A 16,158-nucleotide genomic window follows, 5' to 3' on the forward strand; every position below is an offset into this window, starting at 1 on the left:
AAGAGAGCGCAGCCCTTCAGCAGGAGTGGGACGACTTTCAAAGCCCGGAGAAGGGTTACAGCGAAGGAAGGGACACGCAGGTAAATGAGCCCTGCGCTCAGCAGGTCATCAGCCCGGCGCCTGAAATAGCACAGGCCCTCCCCGCTGCCTCAGGTAAACTCACTGTGTGAAACAGAGGCCGAGGCAGTCTGCTGGGCAGGTACCCAGTACCACTGTGGCTCAGGCTGTGTTTGTGCGTGTGTGTGTGTGAACATGTGACCGTGTGTGTGTGTGTGTGTATGTGTGAACATGTGACCATGTGTGTGTGTGTGTGTGTGTGTGTGAACATGTGACCATGTGTGTGTGTGTGTGTGTGTGTGTGTGTGTGAACATGTGACCGTGTGTGTGTGCGTGTGCGTGTGTGAACATGTGAGCGTGCCTCTGTGTGTGAGGATGTATGTGTGTGCATATCAGTGTGTGCGTGTCTGTGTGTGTTTCCGTGTGTGAAAGCACGAGTGTGTGTGTGTGTATGTGTGTGTATACAGTATGTGTGTGCATACTAGCACGTCTGTGCGTGTGTGTGTGTGTGTGTGTGTGTGTGCGAGAGGACCATTCCAGATACACCCCCCCTCCCGCACCAGGTGCCAGACCGTTTCCCTGCGGGGCATATCTGGGCACGTCCTGCTGCAGTTAGCCGACCGGGGCGTCACAGTCCCGGATAAAGAGATTAGGCCCGAGTCGGGGGTGATGTCATCAGCCTACCTCGGCTCACCGGCCCTTTTTAAAAAGCCTGTTCTGTCACCGTGTCCGCAGATGGGACTGGGGGGTTTCATGACCGTGTCGACGGCTATGTGAATGTTGTGCTCACCGCGGTCTCTAACTGGTGACTCAGCTGCACTGTGACGCACGTTCCACCATCTCTCTCCATTGCTTTGTTTCCATATAGAGTATCATCCCAGGTGTAAAATCCAGCTAAGCCAACTTCAGGTCAAGCTGGTCATAAAACTGGTCCAGCTGGGTATAAGCTGGTCAACCAGCACTAGCTGGTAGCTCGTCTTGGTTGACCAGCTACTGCCTGCTTCAAGACATAGCTCCAGCTGGTATGAACTGGTCAACCAGCTAGCAGCTGTTTCAAAACCTAGCTTGAGCTGTCTTTTTCAACAGGGGTGCTACATCAAGTTAAATGTTATAGTGTTGCCTCTACCTGGCAAAAACATTGTGAGAACGTTTTGTGGGGGAATAAATACACATACACTGATGTACACTGGACTCCATGGTCACTTTAGCTCGGTTGGTAGGCCTGTACTGACCACTCACATTCTGCATTAGACACAGCTCCATTGCAGAGTAAAAGGCCTCTACTCAAGCCCATAAACCACACAGATCCCTGCCCAGCTACGGCTCTCACCTGGACTCCATTACAGGAGCGGCCTCTATGAAGGCCAGGCGGCCATTTGCTCTGTAGCAGATGGGCCATTTACCTCCATTCCAGAGCTCCCCATAGCTTAAACTTGGGAATGACTCGTTTTGCGTCCAATGGCTTTGCTTATATACTGCGATTAATGATGCTTCAAATCGAGGATGTATGCACCACAGTGCATGAAGGCCCGCCTCATTGAGTTCACATGTATAATAAATGAGACCACATCATTATTTCTGCATCTACCAACCACTGTGGAAATCTGGACACCCGCCCTGCAATGACAGCTTCAAGGTACAGGCAGTGTACACAACAGATTCGCAGATGAAACGTTACACGGCTTAAAAGTTAACACCCGCGACCAGCCAAATACTGGTAAAAATTGTAATTGGGGCTGTTGAGATTTTCTACTCTCGCAGCCTCTTTGGCCGGCAACCAACCGGATTGTGTTGCATTATAACAGATAATGTGGCTGGTAAAATGTTGAAAAAAAGTTTTTTAGAATCCACAAGCCACTGCGGCCAGTGGGTGAAGAAAGTTAATTTCATGCCCCGGTTACCGCCGTACCACCACTTCCTGCCAGGCCAGCCAAAAGGGAGCGAACACCATCAGCGGCTCGAGTTCATCAAGAAGGCATTCATCCCGCCGGCCGTGTGACCCGTGAGAGGGGGCTGCTGGGAGCGGAGGGGCGCCCCGGCAACGGCGGGCTGACAGCCGGATCAAAGCGGCGCGGCAGCGGATCTGTGTCTGTGCGCGCCGGAGGCGTCCCGACAGCTGAGCGGCGGCCATGTTTGAAGCTGGCGATGAGGAGGGAGGGTGTGGGCAGAGCGGGGGGGGGGGGGGGGGGGCGGTACAGCACCTGTCCCCCCTCTCCCTCACACACACAAGCTCCTCATTGTGCTGGAATGAGAGGGTCACCCTCACGCTGGAGGGACCCCAGATCCCCGTGACACACACACACACACACGCACACACACACACACCTCCAGCCCTCTCCCTCTGTACTGCACAGGGCTGGCTTAGCCACTGCAGCTTCACCAACTGGCTCCTTTACACACACACACACACACACACACGCACACACACACACACCTCCAGCCCTCTCCCTCTGTACTGCACAGGGCTGCCTCAGCCACTGCAGCTTCACCAACTAGCTCCTTTACACACCCACACACACACACACACGCACAGACACAGACACATGCACTCACACACACAGTACCACAGTGCCAGCATCTTCCTTTACTGAGAGCTGAGAGCTGAGACCAGGGGGGTATAAAGTAATCTCTTTTCAATGAAAGGGAAAAAAAACATTTCTAAAGAAGTGATAAAAGCAGATTTTAAAGGTTCACAGAGGGATCAGTGAGGAGGTTACATCAGAGATGAATCAGCTCCGAGGAAGGAGGAAGCTACGACACCTCTCCCTCTGAACGGTAGTAAACAAGTGTCTGTCCTTCTGAAGGGGTCAGCAGCGCGCGCTGCAGTAGTCACGTCAGACACGAGGCGTTCGCCGGCGCTGCCCCGGCTGACGAGGCGCTTTAAACGGGCCGCGGGCCTCGTATGAGCTAGCCGTGTGTCACGCGTGAAGTATGCGGGGCTGGCAGCGGCGAGCCGCCGCGGCGGGATGAATAAGGACATCTCAGCGCAGAGATGAGCTCATTCCCGTCACAGCGTGCCAACGCTACTGCTCACACACTCACTGCAGCACTGAGAGGGAGGGGGAGAGAGAGAGAGAAAGGGGGGAGAGAGTGAGCTAGAGAGGGAGAGAGAGGGGGAGAGTGAGATAAAGGGGGGAGACGGCTAGAAAGAGAGGGAGAGCGAGGGGGGAAATTGAGCAAGAAAGGAAGAGGGGGGAGAGAGAGAGAGAAAGGAAGAGAGAGGATACTCTATCTATGCGGTCATGTCAATAAAGGATATCTGAATCAGAGAATGAAAATGAGGAGAGAGTGCATGAGGCAGACAAAGAAGGGGGAGAGAAAAGGGGGAGAGTGAACGTGGCTCACTGTGCAATCAGCCATATTTGTCTATACGGTGTATACGGACGGTGTGACGAAGGTGGAACACCAGCGCGCGGCCTGTGTGTGGCTCATTACTCCCTGTACTACCTATGCAGTGGCTGGGAGCTTAGCACTGATGCTACTGTTATTGCTACTGCTGCTACTACTACTACCACAGCTGCTGCTGCTACTGCTGCTGCTGCTACTGCTGCTAATACTGCTACTGCTACTGCTACAGCTACTGCTGCTGCTAATACTGCTACTGCTACAGCTACTGCTGCTGCTAATACTGCTACTGGTACTGCTACAGCTGCTGCTAATACTGCTACTGCTACTGCTGCTGCTGCTGCTGCTACTGCTATTGCTACTGCTAATACTGCTACTGCTACTGCTGTAGCCCTTCCTCAGACAGCCTCATCCTCACTGCGGCTCACTGACAGGCTAACAGGCTAAAGCGCCGCTCTGGCGCGGACGCGGAGTGGGACGTGCCCCCTGCTGTCCGGCGGGTTCGGTTTCAGGTCCTCTAGCGCACGTGAGTTCGTCTCTGCCCACCTTAATATTTCACCTTAGTATTTCATGCTTTCTCGCCTTTTACGGGGCCAGCTGGTCTCCATTGATAAAGTTTCCTTCCACCTAGGGGTGTTACTTCCTACGGGAACAGGTTGTTTAATAACGCATCAGGTTTGATTAATGAAGACAAAAAAAACGAAAGTTCATCTATATGACCCAATGACGGTGGTTATTCCTGTGACGCTTGAAGAAAAGAAAATAGTGCAGTAGCTGACCTTGCTACCCACAGGCCCGCTACTGCACTATTATGAGCTGTACTATTACACACTTAGAGCCGGTCTATACAGAGTGTGAGTGACTGCAGGCTCTGAAGGTCTAAGCCATCGCACCGCTCTTCAGGAGCCGCATGAAAATGGTGCAGCGCCCCCTGCAGGCGGAGGCCAAACCCGAGCCCAGGGGCGGCGGCCATCCCAGAGAGGGGAGTATTCACCAAGAGCAGGTCATTGTGGGTTTCCTGTAAATGAACCCCCGGCGGTTCCTCGGGCGCTTGTCTCTGCGCCGGGCCCCACTCCCGCCGCTTCGCTGACACACACACGGGCGTCTCTGCGTGAGGCTTCCTCTCCGGTTACGGACGGCCCAGCGTGGGGTTTGCCCCCGCGCCCCGTGACCTCAGACTGACAGCCTCACCTCAAACACCCCCACCTAAAATAAAGACAAAGATAAAGTCTGCTCCCCCCTGCTGCCTCACACAGGCCTGCTGCAGCTCCAGAGGGGAGTGAAGGCTCTCTGCTAGAGGCAGCCCCAGCCTTCCACAGAGACAGAGCGCCCAGCACACGGGTTTACACCAGAGTCTCTGCATATGTGTGGCTCCTTCCACACTGCTCCAGCACCACCTCTCTCTCTCTCTCTCTCTATCTCTATCTCTCTCGCTCTCTCTATCTCTCTCTCCCCCCTCTCCCTCTCTCGCTCTCTCTATCTCTCTCTCTCCCCCCTCTCTCTCTCTCTCTCGCTCTCTCTATCTCTCTCTCTGTCTCTCTCTCTCTCCCCCCTCTCCATCGCAAGCACTGCATTCCTCCCATGGGAAATCAAATCCATTCAGCGCTCCAATCGGACCAAGACAAACACGGGAATAAGTGCAATTCCTTCTCAAGTTTATTTGTTAGACCCAGTTTCCATCAATTTATGTGCTGTTGTCAGGAAAACGGTCCCCAGACGTCCTACCAAAAGGAATTATTGCTAGCACATAGCTGAAGCCTTACCGCTAGCCTCTTAAAACTCCACCCTTCCCTAAACACTGGTCCTCCTTATGCTGATAAATGCTGTCGGACTCGCCTCAGTAACGCCGATTAAATAATGATGTAAACAATAATGAGGTTATGAAAACCAATTTCAGTTAAGTGCGACCAACCTCAGACCATTAGAGGGCTGTGCGGAATCACTGAACCTCACTCGTTAAACATTTACAATGATGCCTAAAGACACAGTACAACCGTTACACAGTCCGAGACTGCAGGGGTGGGTTTACAGCTCGCCCAACGCTTACATTTAACCGTTATTTTTCACCCACTTATTTAGCAGCGAGCCTCTGGTGAATGAAGAGCCCAACTTGAGCACTTTTCCAGATGAAACCACCAGCAGTGATGGCTCAACACCAAGAGCCCCTGAACCCGGACTGAACGGTGCCACAAGGTCAAGGGTCAAGAGTCAGGCCAGGGGGTCAGAGTCAAATTTCCTTTGGCCTCAATAGTGGGGGGGGAAAGGCTGGCTGAGAGAGCTACCGATAAGATGATGTTTTAACAATGTTGAAAAAACTGTTGCCTAGGCAACTCAGCCATATTTAGTCCTGACACAACAGCACACTGGCACACACACACACACAGACACACAGGCACACAGGCACACACACACAGACACACAAAAACAGGCACGCACACACACACACACACACACACCCACACACACACACTCACAGGAGTAGCACAGAGGCGACCTGCCTGTGCCTTGGAGGAGCTGTTCTGCACAGTCTCCACTCCCTGTCTCCAGTCAGCTGCACCCCAGCACCAGCGGAGATGGCGTAAAAGCTCACTGTTGTGTTAAATCCGATCTCACAGGCTGGTGCTCGCCTCCAGCATCAACAACAACAACCACAACCGAATCCGAATTTAGATGCGACAGTCGCGTCTCAAGGTCGGTTACAGCACTGTACGCAGAAGCCCCTAACAGAAGACTGGTGTGCAAGGATCAGCAACTCGAGGTCCTTGAGGGGTGAGACCCGCTGGTTTCTCACCCTCCCTTTACCTGGGAGACAGGTGAGGACAGTCTGGCCACTCAGCAGCACTAATTACCCAGGAGAAAAGAAAAGCAGGGCTGGATTTGGATTGGAGGGGCAGGGTTGACCCTGCTGTAGCACGGTCACTGTGCGCAGGACTGGTGGCGTGGCCCCCGGCGGACTCTCACCTTGAAGCATGCACCTGTAGGCCGACTCGGAGATGGCGTAGATGTGGGGGGGCATCTCGTGGCGCTTTTTGCCCCTGTACATTTCGATGATGTTCTCTGAGTATATCGGCAGGTTTTTGTAGGGGTTTATGACCACGCAGAAGAGTCCGGAGTATGTCTAGAGGGGAGACGGGAAGGGAACAAAGGCGGTTAGCAAAGACAGTCTGCTTCTGCAGCACTGCTAGACACAATATTTTACCACTAATGAAAAACATGGGCCACAACATAAACAAGAGCAGGCATAGGACAGAACGACTACAGCCTGGATTTAAACCAACGCTGAACATTCAATTTTACTCACTTATGTCAGATTTTATCCTCAACCCATTCATCCAACTGTGAGTAAATTGAAGGATACATGTTGATTTAACTATTAGCTAATGACTTTCAGCAGAGCTTGTTTAGGCACTGATAATTAAATAATCACCGAAATGTCAAATTGTCAAATTGTTCTGTATTTTCTACATTAAGGCAAATCACGCAATGGAAACCAAGCGAAACCAACGGAAACGTATTAATTAGCAATGATTTCCCTAATTAGTTCAACAATCTGTGACTTTCAAAGTGTAATTGTGAAACACTGCGGATTAAATAAGAGTGACTACTGTTTGTACTGTTTGGACAACATGTCTGCTGCACCCTGGTCAACTAAACTCTAATGGTATCAGAAGTTATGGTATCCCAGGGCTACCAAAAATCCAGTCAAGTACGGAGGGAAGAGCTTCAATTCTCACACTCTCAGTAACACAGGAGCAATTATCATCCTCTCAGCCATTCCCCATCTCTGGCTCCAGGCCAGGAGGTCAGTTTGGGACGAAAGCTCAAACACACACACACACAATAATAACTGACCTTGTGGAGCGGAACAACAGGAGGGAATAAATAAAGAGGAAGGGCAGAGAGGAGTTGAGCGGGACTCGTCACGGCGCGGTAATGAAGCGTGTGACTTTGGGTCAGCTCCATTCTGTGCCTCAGAGCCAGTCAGGTATCGCAGCCAGCGCTAACCCCAGGGCAGCATAGCTAACAGCGCTGACCCCAGAGCAGCACAGCTAACAGCGCTAACCCCAGGGCAGCATAGCTAACAGCACTAAACCCAGGGCAGCATAGCTAACAGCGCTAACCTCAGAGCAGCACAGCTAACAGCGCTAACCCCAGGGCAGCATAGCTAACAGCGCTAACCCCAGAGCAGCACAGCTAACAGCGCTAACCCCAGGGCAGCACAGTTAACAGTGCTCATGCCAGGGCAGACACCATAGCTAGCAGCACTAAGCCCAGGACACACACCATAGCTAACAGCGCTTACCCCAGGACACACAGCACAGCTAAGAGCACTAACCCCAGGACACGCAGCACAGCTAACAGCACTAACCCCAGGACACGCAGCACAGCTAACAGCGCTAACCCCAGGACACACAGCACAGCTAACAGCGCTAACCCCAGGGCAGATTAAGAGCAGCAGGGGAAGACACTGGGTTGTTTGCTGGATGGACAGGCAGTGACATCGTTGTGAGAACTGCGATATTTCTGATCCAGGCTCGAAAGGACAGGAATCCGGACTGGGGTTCACACCCACACAGAGTGTGTGAGGAGTAGGCTTGCGCTGAGAGGGAGACGATGCGCTTGCCAAAACGGAATTCAAAAAAGTCTTTGCGAACCGTCGAGAACAATAAGGCTGGGGTTCGGGCCCTCGCGGTCATACCGGATTCTGCACCGAGGCGCCACATCTAGCACCGGAGAGAAGCGCCGGCCCGATGCCCTTGTGTTTTATGTTGCCATGACGATCACCCAGCCAATGTGCTGATAAGGCTCACACCCCACTGAGTTCCTGCGCCTACAGCTACCGTCCAGAGCAGCTGACTCCTCTCTGAAATGCACACACAGGGGCTCGCTACATGGTTTAGCGTCCCGGTAAATTAACCATTAATTCCGTGTGCCAGCGTCATACAGCAGGCTGGCTGATGCTGGAGACAGGTCATCATACCGCAGTGTGCTGTGTAGCAGGGAGAGTGTCGGGGGGCACGTACAGCCCTATGCCACAAACTGAACACCCCCAGCAGCCTTACTCCTCCCACCAGCGTGGATGTGGGCGGGGCAGCAGGAGATGCGGGCTTCTCTCATTGGCCGGAGCAGGGAGATTGGGCTCCCAGCTCCTCCCCACCCTGTACGCCTGGCTGGGCAGCAAAGCCACATTCCAGTGACTACGCTGTCTGGTCTGAGTCTGGGCTCAGGCTGAGCAGGTCCAGGGATGGCCGGTCAGGCTCAGCTAGCCCGGCTGCTGAGCAGGCTTGGGGAGCGACAGGGGCCGCTAAAGACCCGAAACCGTCCCCTCCCCGGTGGGGCCGTGTTCCCCACCAGAGCTCTCGGGTTTCCTCCCGGCTCCAGACGGGGTGGGCCACGTACGTTACGTGCGTCTCGCTCTCTGAGGGGAGACGGGCTGCCCGGATACCTCAGTGACACTACAGCCCAGTCATGCCACACATGCAGACAGTGGAGCCCATCAGCTGTGGCTATAAAAAGCCACACATGCAGACCAGTGTAACGTGTCCCACTTTCTCAATGAGCTCAAATCTGGCCTTTGTGTGGGGCGGTCCTGGCAACTGGGGCTTCCCTAGGGAGGGGCCCAGGGAGGGGGGCAGACAGGCTGGGCTGCTCCTGCCAGCACACACACACACACGCACACGCACACACGCACGCACACATGCATGGTCATTCTCTCTCTCTCTCTCTCTCTCTCTCTCTCTCTCACACACACACACACACACACGGTCATGCTCTCTCTCTCTCTCACACACATGCACACACACACACATGGTCATGCTCTCTCTCTCTCTCTCACACACACACACACACACACACACGGTCATGCTCTCTCTCTCTCTCACACACATGCACACACACACACATGGTCATGCTCTCTCTCTCTCTCTCACACACATGCACACACACACACATGGTCATGCTCTCTCTCTCTCTCTCACACACACACACACACACACACATACACGCAGTCATGCTCTCTCTCTCTCTCTCTCTCTCTCACACACACACACACACACACACACGCAGTCATGCTCTCTCTCTCTCTCTCTCTCTCACACACACACACACACACACACACACACACACTGCAGGAATGCGCTTTGGGCTGGCCGGGGGCCAGAGGCACAAACAGCACTGAGGCCATGACAGAGGTCTGTTGTTCTGAAATCTCGTTAGGACACATTTAGCCGCTCTGGGGAACAATTCCAGATGTGAGCCGGGCAGGCAGGCAGGCAGGCAGGCAGGGCCGGGGCCGGGGAGCAAGATTAGGCCGATAGACTGGCCTGAGAGAGCCTCTGCTGCACGGCCAGGCTCTGCTCGTTCCTGCTGTCACTGCCTCCAACATTACACTTTACACTTATTCATCTGATGCTTTTATCCAAAGACACGTACAGTTGATTATGCATGGGACTAAGCATGGGACAATCCCCCCAGGAGCAATGCAGGGTTCAGGGCCTTGCTCAACGACCCAACAGCTGCATGGATCTTATGGCTAAACCGGTGCTTGAACCACAAACCAAGTGGCTAAGTACACTGCACACCGTATCTATGTTTTTACATCAGCTTTCAAATGCAATCAAATGTGGCTTAGGAAACCTCCCTTCAGCCAGTTAGCTTTTAGTGCATTTCAAAGAAAGTAGCAGTCATGCCAGAATGGAGATGTGACTGAGCCAGGACCGCTAACCAGGCCGGCTCTGGAGCCCCCAGCTCCTCTCCTGCAGGGTGAGAGCCAGGCTGCAACAGGCCCTGCAGTGCTGGTATTCACATCACAACCATTCCACCGCAGCTGCACTGCACCAGAGCCAGAGAGGCTACGACTAACACAGCACCACCTCGCTCAATCCTCCAGCGTCCCAGCCTGCATTGCACCAGAGCCAGAGAGGCTACGACTAACACAGGACCACCTCGCTCAATCCTCCAGCGTCCCAGCCTGCATTGCACCAGAGCCAGAGAGGCTACGACTAACACAGGACCACCTCGCTCAATCCTCCAGCGTCCCAGCCTGCATTGCACCAGAGCCAGAGAGGCTACAACTATGGGGCGACATGGCTCAGGCAGTAAGAGCAGTCGTCTGGCAGTCGGAGGGTTGCCGGTTCGATCCCCCGCCCGGGCTGTGTCGAAGTGTCCCTGAGCAAGACACCCAACCCCCAAATGCTCCTGACGAGCTGGTCGGCGCCTTGCATGGCAGCCAATCGCCATCAGTGTATGAGTGTGTGTATGAATGGGTGAATGAGAAGCATCAATTGTACAGCGCTTCGGAAAAAGTCGCTATATAAATGCCAACCATTTACCGTTTAACAACTAACAACAACACCACCTCGCTCAATCCTCCAGCATCACAACCTGCAGTGCACCAGAGCCAGAATGGCTACGGCTAATGCAGCAACACCTCTTTCATTCCTCCAGTATCCTAGCCTGCCCTGCACCAGTGCCAGGGAGGCTACTGCTAACGCAACCCTGCCTCACTCACTCAACCAGCATCCCAGTGCCACTCGAGAGCCAAGCTACTCTCAGCATGACAGCGTTCGGAATCCCCGGAGCCCCTTTGGAAAAAAGCCCTGTAGGAAATCTTTGGAAAATACAACCCCTGCAATTTAGATTCAACTTTCTTTATGTAGCCAATTAAAAACCCATTCCCTCCCCCCATTTACGAGGGAGGGTGGCTATAAATAAAGTGCCTCTCCGTGACTTGTGTGTTGGCGGGGCGTGGGCGGTGTCGTGGCGTAGCTCCGCCCACCCCGCTTGCCGCGTTAAGCACTGGGCCGCTGGCCCCAGCCCAGACTGCGGTCGGGGAGAGGAGTGATCCAGGGCCAAACACGCTAACAGACACGGACAGCTTACTGTCTGCACGATGAGCCAGGGGGCAAAAACAACCAGCCGACAAGTAAGATGACACTTTAATAGATTCTGTGCATCTCATGGCAAAGAGTATTTGGGCAGCAGAGGGGGTCTGGAGTACAGCAAAGGCTGTGGAAAAAAAGGTAGAACCTTCACAGCTAAAAGAGCCATGCAGCAGGGCAGGCTGGGTAAATTCTCCCTCTCATCGCCCCCTTCTCTCCCTCTCTCTCTCCCCTTCTCTCTCTCTGACATAGAAACACGGGGCTACTTCAGCCTTGAAGAGGAGCCATAGAGGGAGGGAGGAGAAGAATGCAACAGCTGAGCGGGAGAGGAAGTGCCCATGTCCCAGATCACACCGGGGACACGCGCGGGAATACCGTGCCCCTTCCCAGCCTCGGATCACACCCAGGACAGACACAGGAATACCGTGCCCCTTCCCAGCCTCGGATCACACCCAGGACAGACACGGGAATACCGTGGCTTTCCCCAGCCTCGGATCACACTGAGGACACGCGCGGGAATACTGCGTTGCGCTTCTCCTCCAGCTCTGCTCCATTAATAATGAGGCTCTGCTGTATTGCATTACCCACTCCTGACCCCTCTGGGCCTCCCTGCCTCTTCGGTGGTGTTCCTTACTACCGCGCTTCAGGCTTATTAACATTCTTCAGCTCCGGAAAGTTCCGTCCCTCAGACAGGTGGAGGGCCAGTGGACCAAGCTCAGGGCTTACCACCAGAACAAATACATTTATTAGGACAAAAACCGATAAGATATGAATGTTCTGCCCATAATAATAAAGTGGACCGCGTTTTACTAGAGGAACAAGGGGTCGGAGGTGTTTAACTAGCAGTTTCTGAACCGCTGCCTGCAGGCTGTAAGAAGAAACAGAAAAAGGGCCATAACTCACCTTAAATCCCCTTGCTAAGCCTGCCCTGGCAACATGCACATACACCACTTTAAAAACTACACTGCCTCCTTTTTCTCCCTCTCCCTCTGCCCCCCCTCTCTCTTTCCCTCTAGCCCCTACTCCTTCCCTCTCTCTTCCTCCTTCTCTCTCTCTCCCTAGCCCTTACCCGTAGCCTTAGCCCCCCATAGCCTTTACTCCTTCTTGCTCAGCGACGAGCCTGTGATGAACTAATGAAATGACAACATCCACGGCTGACCTCTGACACTTTAACCCTGGACTCTGCACCTCCGTCACAGCCCTACTGGACATCTCAAACCGGCAGGAGTGACAAGCCCATCCAGGCTCCAGACCTCAACCCAGGACCCTTTCAAAAAAGTCGCCAGACTCATTCAACCACGCCGCGCGAACTCAAAGCACACCTCCTTACATTTCATTTTAAAAAAGACAACTCAAAAGGCTGCCGTCACTTACGAGTAAAGACGCAACAAAAAAGGCTGGACGCAACGTTGTTTGGCCTCCAAATACTTGTGCCAAGTTCATGTTCGCATTAACTGCCATTTGTATTTAAAACATCCTCTGTTGGTGCCATGGCAATGCCATAGCAACACAGCGCTTAATATATTGAGCATGTAGAAGACCACAAGCCAGCCTTACAGATGGCAATCCAGTAATGACTGAAATGTGTGAGTTACTCTGGGCAACCGCTGAAAACCAATCACAGCAGGACAACAGATCTGCCACCGGATGGGGATCTTAGACACACAAGAGGCATAGCATAGCATAATAAGCCTGTTGTGCATACTTTTCTGCGCTAAAACTACGCTACAATGACTTCTGCAACAGAAAGCCAATTACAGTATGCTTCTGTGTATGGTCATTTAGAGAGCCCGGCAGTACTAGGTTTTTATTGATAAACATTGTTAAGAAATGTAAAACTCTCAGAGAAAAGCCTTAATGATCTGGAGGACAGTCAAAATTAGCGTACATTCTGATGAAGCTGTTGGTGAGATGTCAACAGTCAAACCCTTCTACACAGAGAAACGTCATTGCCTAACTTCTCAATTTAATGCAGCTCCTATTCTGTACCTATTGCAGTTCAGGAGGATTACTGAAATGGCACAATAAGACATGGACGAGACTCCCAAACAATAATTTACATTTCAGTGAGAGATGCCACACCATTCAAGTCTTCCTGTCAGTTATGCCTGCTGAGATGGAGGCTACAAAAACATTGCGATACTTCGAGAGTTTCAATCAGAAAGTCCATAATCGTAAATCTTGTCCTGCAAAACTGTTCTAAAGATGTACTTTACATCACCGAAGCTGAAATGGAAAGGCCTATCAGCGGTGCAGTGAGTCATTCAGTAATCATCTCCCGTGCGTTACAATGATACTCACGACTCTCAATATCATGACCGTTAAAAGCTCTCCTCATGACAAGTACATTTAAATAAAAATAACAACGGATGATATTCTACATCCCCCTTATGGTTTAGTGTGCATAAGAAGCAATAATGTGCTGTGGAGGAGTGAGAAAGAAAGGGAGAGAGAGAGAGAGAGAGAGAGAGGGAGAGATAGGGAGAGAGAGTGAGCAGGAGAGAGTCAGAGAGAGTGAGAGACAGTGAGAAACAGAGACAGAGAGCGAGAGAGAGAGAGGGAGATAGGGAGAGAGAGAGTGAGCAGGAGGGAGTCAGAGAGAGAGTGAGCAGGAGAGAGTGAGAGACAGTGAGAAACAGAGACAGAGAGAGAGACAGTGAGAGACAGAGACAGAGAGAGGAGAGAGGGAGAGGGGGAAAACAAACAGGTAGGGGGGTGGTGGGGCTAGGCATCAAGTCATTTTTTAATTAAGAATCCGTTTCAAGCCCGAGGTGTAAAAATGCAGGATATGCAGACGGCTGTGCTTATCTGCCGAGACAAAGGGCCAGTTATAGCGCTACGGTTAGCCTGCTATGACTCAGCAGCTGCCTCCCCACCCGAATTCTGCAGCCTTACGGCAGGCCCCTCTCTCCGCACGCTGACCCCCCGGTGAGGGGCACATGGCCAGGGTCTGCAGGGAGACCTGGGGGGGCCCACTGCCCCCCCTCTCCACATGCAGCTGGGATGGGAGAGGCCTACCTAATTACAGCACGCTAATGGCGGGCTAGCTTTTCCCTCAGCCTTTACAGTCGATCAGCGTACAGCGGGCTGGAAGCCGGGTGTACGCTCTACGGTAGCCAAGCAACGCAGCAGGTCAGAGAGAAACTGCTTGGTGGGCAATCAAAAATACAGTCACCGTTCAGCTTTTACAAATGCATCCAGACACACGGCCGTTAAAAAGCAGAGAAAAACGCTAAAACTGCTGCGCTTTTAAAATGGAGATATACTGTTTGATAATGAGTGCAAAAAGGTGGCCAGCCAGAGAAAGTGCAAAATCATCCCCTCTTTGTACCATTAATTTTCAGGCACGTGTAGTTTTTTTTTAAAAGCCCACCAGAGAATGGATGGAATGTGCCTGGTGGACAGCGAGCATTTTCATCCAATGCTTTCATCGCTGATGTAATTCACAACGCCGCTCCAAACCTGGGGAACAGAAACGCACTGTGCTGTGCGTGCCTGTCAGGTCCCAGTCTACGAAAGTAATAACCCAAACCGGAGAGCTCTTCCAGTCTCAGGCGATCGCCGACCTAAATGCTATTCCAGGAATATGTGTCATAAACTGGGTCAAAATCACAAGAGACCCCTACTATCTAGGACACTTAAATGATTTATATCAACGACACAACCAGGCTAAATCTCAGCCGTCATCATCCCTACAGCGCTGTACAGGTTGCAGTGCTGGGGAAGGGGCACTTCAGTAAGAATATGATGTCTGACGAGGAAGACTGGTGTTGACTTTAAAGAAGGACGCTACACATCAGCCACAGCCAAGCAGCTGGAGGGGGGGGGGGGCACAACCAGCCAGAAATCTACTAACCACACAGGCAGAGATGAGAGGAATAAGAACGCTGACTTCTCAAATCTGGTTAAAATTTGCATTTTCCTGCCCGCGATATATAGTACGTCTCACTGACAAAATCAGTACGCGTCAGGATTCAGGAAGTGCAGGATGTAGTTTGTGCACAGTCATGCAACGCGCTGGGGCACTTTCAAAGCTGACTCGGCCTGTACCACACACAGGGGAATTTTAGGTTGTGCACCCTCAGCAGTCAGGAGCCCTCCTGCCTCATAACCCCACAACCCCTCCCTTCCTGAGGGGAACCACACCCAGTTTTAGACCCAGTTTGGGGGGGGGGGGGGGGGACTCACGTAGATGAGGCCGGAGTAGTATCGGTCCTTCAGGTTGTGCAGGACCGAGGCCTCGTTCAGGCAGGTGAGCTCGGCCATGTCCTCCACCTTGCTGAACTTGGGCGGGTTCATCTTCTGGATGTCGTCCTTGTTGACCATGGCCTTCTTGCCGTTCTCGGCCAGCTCCAGCAGCACCTCGTCCCCCCGCTCCTCGCGGATGCTGGCTGCCTCGAAGCCATGCCGCTCCGACGGGATCCACACAAGCTTCTTGGCCGTCCAGTCGGCTTGCGTGGCCGGGTTGTACACCACCGCCCGGTCCACGAAGAGGTACCGCTCCGGGTCCTCCTGCCCACTCCGCTGTGCCATCGCCAGATACCACAACACAACAGGTCACCTGGAGAGAGAGAGAGAGAGAGAGAGAGAGAGAGGGAGAGTGAGAGAGAGGGAACGAGAAAGAGAGAGAGAGTGAGGGAACAAGAACCCAAGAGAACAAGAGACAACCAACAGCTCCTTTCCTACAACTTAAGCTGTCTTTCAACTATCACACCCACACCCACACCCACACACACACACACACAGGAAATATTTAAGAAAAAAAAATTCAGAATCAGATTATGTCCCTACTATGGTCCGTTATTTCAATGCCATTCATGCCTATGTGCTTTTGGTCCGCCTCCTGCTTGCATATAGCTGTGCTGTGACTGGGCAG

General features: G+C 52.6%; 1 protein-coding gene across 4 annotated transcripts in view; it reads right to left on the reverse strand.

Moving 5' to 3' along the window:
• LOC133119440 (myosin-10) overlaps positions 1–16,158 on the reverse strand; it is a 68,703-nt gene that overhangs the window by 50,302 nt on the left and 2,243 nt on the right. For all 4 annotated transcript variants that reach the window (XM_061230033.1, XM_061230035.1, XM_061230034.1 and 1 more), the window contains exons 2-3: positions 15,471–15,843; positions 6,364–6,520 (exon numbers count right to left, since the gene is read on the reverse strand). In XM_061230033.1, the coding sequence (XP_061086017.1) occupies positions 6,364–6,520; positions 15,471–15,815 (502 nt within the window). In that variant the 5' untranslated portion in view covers positions 15,816–15,843. The remainder of the gene's footprint in view (positions 1–6,363; positions 6,521–15,470; positions 15,844–16,158) is intronic.

The sequence above is a fragment of the Conger conger genome, chromosome 2, assembly GCF_963514075.1.
Source record: "Conger conger chromosome 2, fConCon1.1, whole genome shotgun sequence".
Taxonomy (NCBI): Eukaryota; Metazoa; Chordata; class Actinopteri; order Anguilliformes; family Congridae; genus Conger; species Conger conger.